Here is a 5,407-nt window from a genome sequence, read left to right as displayed (position 1 = left end):
GTCTCCAGACCACATTCGACAAAGCTCCGCATGATTGTTGATCATTCTGCTGGATATTTCTCCCTCAATTCCATGATCCCCAAACATGAGGTACATGCTCATGTTGATACTCTCAAGCATCTTGGGAGTGCTTTGATTCAGGCTCGACACAAATATGGCAGGAATGTCAAACTTGTCCTCTTCAAGTCTGATGTATCAAAGGCTTACCGCCAACTGCCAATGCATGTCCTTTGGCAAATACGTCAAGTTGTTACTATTGATAATCAACATCATGTTGACCGCTGCAAACAACATTGGTAACCGGGGGGCTGGCCGCATATGGGGCACATTCTTTGGTCTTGTACTATGGATTGCCACATTTGTTAAGTTGTTGACTGATATCTTTGGCTATGTCGATGATAGCTTTTCATGGGAATTTGCTGATAAAAAAAACTTGGTATGGCCCTTACCAGAAATATCTCCCAACCAAGCAGACTGCACTTCTTACCTTGTTTGATGAACTTGGAGTGCCACATGAAGAAGAAAAGCAGCTGCATGGTTATATTCTCACCATCATTGGTTTGGATGTGGACCCAAATGCAATGACTATCACCATGCCTGATTCTTCCCGATTAGAACTCATCTCAGCAATCCGAAATTTTGCAGTTGTTGGATCACAACACTCATTACATGACTTTGAAAGCTTAGGTGGTTGGTGCAATTGGTCTTTCAATGCATATCCTTTACTCCGACCTGGCTTATCTATGTTTTATGCAAAGAAACATGGAAAAACACAGCCATTTCAACTCATTGGAATTAACAAAGCTTTATGCCGTGAACTCATTTGGATGGCTGAACATCTTGAACACATGCCAGGCATTCTCTTGTTAGATTCACTTGAGTGGGGTCCTCACCTTGCAGATATCTTGGTACAAACCAATGCCTCCTCTAAGGGTCTTGGTATTTGGATCCCACAGTTGGCCACTGGGTACTATTCACATGTTACAATGCCATCAGAAGAGGGAACCTTTTTCAATGAAGCACTAGCTGTTGTCTCTGCACTTTTGATGACACTGGATTTGTCTTCCAGACCCCATCGTATTCTCATCTACACTGACAACACAAACACAGTTGATATTTTTGACTCTCTACATGCCAAACCCCTCTATAACCCACTTCTCATCACAGCTGTTGATGCACTAATCACCCACAAAGCTCAACTTCGTGTCCTACATATTCCCAGATCTCAGAACACAATTGCAGATGCTTTATCCCAGGATAACCATGACTTTGTTCTTGCTCAGCATCCCAATGCCAGAATACATAAATTCAGTCTTCCACAACTGAAGTCTGGATCAGATAATGTCAAATAGTTTTGTCAGAATTACTAGTTCATTGTGAAGAGTCTATTTAAAACTTGACCTGGTCAAGGTGATTCTGTATGACTGTTAGTGTAATTTCATGTGATTGTACTATATGACTCAGTTCTACTCCTTATGACCTTCAATGACTCTTTACCAGTAGTATATAAGTAGTTGAGTAGTAGGAATTTGATCATCCTTTCTTATCCTCTTTCTCCCACTTGTGTGATTTCTTGTTAGTGGACCTGTGTCAGGCTAGAGAAATATACAACAGGAGTTGGACATCATAAGGGACCTCTATATAACTACTTAGTATATCAAGCTCATCCTTTAATCTTAGCACTTGACCTTGCTGTTAGCCCTTGTTGTGGCTAGATGCTCACATTACATCATTGATGTCACTTCAAATAAATCTCTCCAGTAGTTTGCTAGTATTTTAATTAAACTTGAGACAGCAGAATATTTATTGTGCCTCACATTCATACCCTGGTTAAGACTTCTAACTCATTGAATAATGACTGCATGCTCCCACCGTCATCCTTCCTCATTTTATCTTTCTGTTAGTGTTAGCGACCGATTACACAAACAAGATCAAACAACTAGGTGTGACTCGCACTTCGGTCAGGCGCCTTATGTTGCTCGCAGGTTTATGTGCAGGGAGCTATCGCTTAGTTGAGCGAGAGTGAGTTCAGACTAAGTTATCGGGTGAATAAACTTTAGTTCGAGACTGAGGTTTAAGACCTGCAGTCGAGCTGTTTAAATACAGTTTGGGTCGTGCTAAATATACTACAAGTGTCTGCAACGGTGCGTTATACGTACGAAACCCTCATGGATGGATGTGATCAAGTCCGGAGAATTAGCATAGCGGGATTACAAGAAAGCTGATAAGATAAGATAGAGCATGAAATCGTAATATTACCCCCCTGTTAAGGCAGTCGTCCCGACTGCAAGTGGATTTGGTTTGGGCAGATAGGCTCCCACCAAAGATGGTTCATTTGGTTTTATCAGGTATTCTTGTATTGCCTGTACCAAGGGATGATTGACTTCCGATTCTGTTATTGACTCTGTTTCTGACCACGAGTCCGATTCGTCTTTGTTCTCCCACCAGTTTGCGGGTGGTCGAGTGATAAACGAGACTTGTTCGAAGTCTTCGATTGTGTCTCGGGCGTTGTCCAGATCTTGCTCGTCTACCCAAGAGTTTTCCTCCCTTGGATAGCCTTTCCACTTGACTAGGTATTTGATGCCGGTGCATCGTCTTCGTCCCCTTCCTGTAGCTCTTTCCCTTCGGTCTACGATTTCTTCTACCTCATATTGTTCTTGGCCGTTGATGAGGTCCAGGGGAGGTGCTACGGGCTGTATTTGGATTGGGAACTCTGGTGGATGATATGGAGTGAGGAGGTTTTCATTAAAGCGATCATGGATCTTCCACAAGGGAGGGAGACGCAATTTGTACGCGGATGCACCATGTTTGGATAGCACTTCAAACGGTCCAACTTGTTTGTCTCCCAGCTTCTTCATTGGTCGGGGAAGGTGGAGGTTGGTGGAGTCTAACCATACTTTGTCTCCTGGTTTATAGTCCACCGCCGGTCGTTGGTGCTTGTCATATTGTCTTTTCATGGTTTCGGCTGCCTTTTCTAACGCCTTCACGGTTTGTTCATGGACTTTTTGTATGTTGGCTACAAAGTCTCTGGCCGCTGGGTTCGTTCCTTCTTTTATCGTGAGCGGCGCAAGGTGAGGCTTCTGCCCATGATTGATTTCGAAGGGGGAATACCCCGTGGCTGAATGCTTCCAGTTGTTGTGTTGGAAGGCCACGAGTGGTAGCCATTCGCTCCAGTCATTTTGTCGATGATTGATGAATATGCGAAGATACTTCTCGATTTCTTGATTCGCTCTCTCCGTTTGCCCATCAGTTTGTGGGTGATATGCCGTGGATGGGTTTCCTTGAATGTGTAGCATTTCGTACAGCTCCTTCATGAATTTGGAGACAAATTGAGGCCCTCTGTCCAAGATCACTTTTTGCGGCATTCCATGTTTTGCCCATACATGGTCCCTAAGGATCTTGGCCCATCCGGCTGAGGTTAATTCTGTGGAACATGGCACTGGAATGACTTCCTTGGAAAAGCGATCTACGATCATGAGGATGGCATTGTACCCATTGGAATCGGGCAATTCGCCTATCATGTCGACAGTGATGTGTTCCCATGGTCGAGAAGGTACTGCGTGTGGATGTAGCGGCGCTCTTTTCCATTGGGTGCTTGTTTTGGTTTGTTGACAAGCTTCGCATCCTTTAACGTATCTCTCCATGTCTTGCTTCAGTTTGGGCCACCAGTAATCACGCTGGACGAGTTCTTTGGTTTTTTCAATGCCCGGGTGTCCAGCTGTGATGTGGTCATGGTGAATGGCAATAAGTTCTCCCCGTAGTTTGGCATCTCGGGGAATGTATAGCCTTCCGTCGTAATGCATCAGTCCTTCTTTCTGGATGATCCCTCGGGGATGATGGAGGGATGCTTCTATTCCCTTGTCCCACCTGGTTATGTCTCGTAGCGCCGTTCGTATCTTTTTATGGATTTCTTCTTCCTCGGGCATAAGGAGTGCTCAGAACATTTCTGGTTTAAGAACGACCATTTCAGCATTGTCATTTCCTCCCTGTTCATGGTCCGACCTCCGGGATAGCAGGTCTGCCTTCTTGTTTGCGGTTCCCAGTTTATGGTGCAGGGTGAAATGATATTCCGCAAGCTCGGTTACCCATCGGGCTTGACGACGGTTGAGCTTCTGAGGTTTTCGGAAATACTGTAGGTTTTGGTGGTCCGTCCACACCTCGAAGTCTTGGTGAGCTCCCATGAGGTAGTGCCTCCAGTCTTCCAGAGCGAGCATGATGGCTAAGAGCTCTTTGTCATATATTTCATAGTTTCGTTCCGTGGTGGTTAGGGCTTTGGATAGGAACGCCACTGGTCGCCATTTTCCTTCTTGTTCTTGGGATAACACCGCCCCTATAGCTCCTTCACTTGCGTCTGCTTCCACTCGGTATTTTCTGGTGCGAGTGGGTATGGCTAGTACAACTTCTTCCGCTAGCTTTCGCTTGATTTCCTGAAAAGCGTTCTCTTGGGTCGTCCCCCACGTCCATTCCGCCTTCCCTGTGAGTTGGGTTAATGGATGCATGTGTTTGCTGTAGTCACGGATGAACCGGCGGTAAAAGTTGGTGAATCCTAGGAAAGACTGCAATTCTCGCTTCTTGACAGGTTGGGGCCATTCCGTGATTCCCTTAACCTTTATGGGATCCATGTGGATTGAGCCTTGACTGATGATTACTCCGAGGTACTCGGTTTCTAGTACCTCGAATTCACATTTTTCTGCCTTCAGGAAGAGGTTATTGGCTTGTAGAATGGCCAGTACCTCTCATACCACCTCACGATGTTTGTCCTTGTCTTTGGTGCAGATCAGGATATCGTCTAGGTATACGGTGACATCCCCTCGTGCGATCTGTTCTTTGAACAAGTCGTTCATCATCCATTGGAAGGTGGCCGGCGAGTTGGTGAGCCCGAAGAACATCACCATGGGTTCGAAAAGCCCCCGATTTGTTCTGAACGCGGCCTTCCACTCATCTCCCCCCTTGATTCGTACGTTATTGTAGCCCCATCTCACGTCCAGCTTCGTGAAGTATTTGGCATCTTTGAGCTGGTCCATTAGTTCCCCGATGAGCGGGAGTGGGTAACAATTTTTGATGGTTATTTCGTTTAACTTGCGATAATCTTGTATGGGCCTTAGCTTGCCATCTTTCTTTTTGACAAAAAAGAATGGGGAAGCCATAGGGGATTTGGAAGGTCTGATTCTTCCTGATTCTAGGTTTTCGTCAAGGAATTTATCCAGCTCTTCCTGTTCGGCTGGGTTGAGGGGATAGACCTTGCAGTCTAGGCTTGCGTTTGCATTTGGGATAAGTTCGATGGCATGATCCCATGGCTTTCGTGGTGGTAGCTCATCAAAGTTTTCTTTGGCGAAGACGTCCTGAAACTCCCGGTATGGTTCCGGTACTATTTCCTCGAACGTCTTTGTTTCCTTGGCTTGGTTTG

At 45.5% G+C, this 5,407-nt stretch overlaps 1 protein-coding gene across 1 annotated transcript; it reads left to right on the top strand.

Annotated features, from left to right (window-relative positions):
* Positions 1-389: 389 nt before the first annotated feature.
* On the top strand, positions 390-1,352 carry EV420DRAFT_1657681 (uncharacterized protein; the record flags this gene model as incomplete). Its single annotated transcript, XM_060478870.1, has 1 exon — positions 390-1,352. The coding sequence occupies one exon, from the start codon at positions 390-392 to the stop codon at positions 1,350-1,352; it is 963 nt and encodes a 320-aa protein (XP_060321264.1).
* Between the last annotated feature and the right edge of the window lie 4,055 nt (positions 1,353-5,407).

Source organism: Desarmillaria tabescens (assembly GCF_030435595.1).
Source record: "Desarmillaria tabescens strain CCBAS 213 chromosome Unknown EV420scaffold_576, whole genome shotgun sequence".
Classification (NCBI taxonomy): Eukaryota; Fungi; Basidiomycota; class Agaricomycetes; order Agaricales; family Physalacriaceae; genus Desarmillaria; species Desarmillaria tabescens.
Note: the sequence above shows the minus strand (reverse complement) of the source record. Positions and strands in the feature narration are given on the sequence as shown.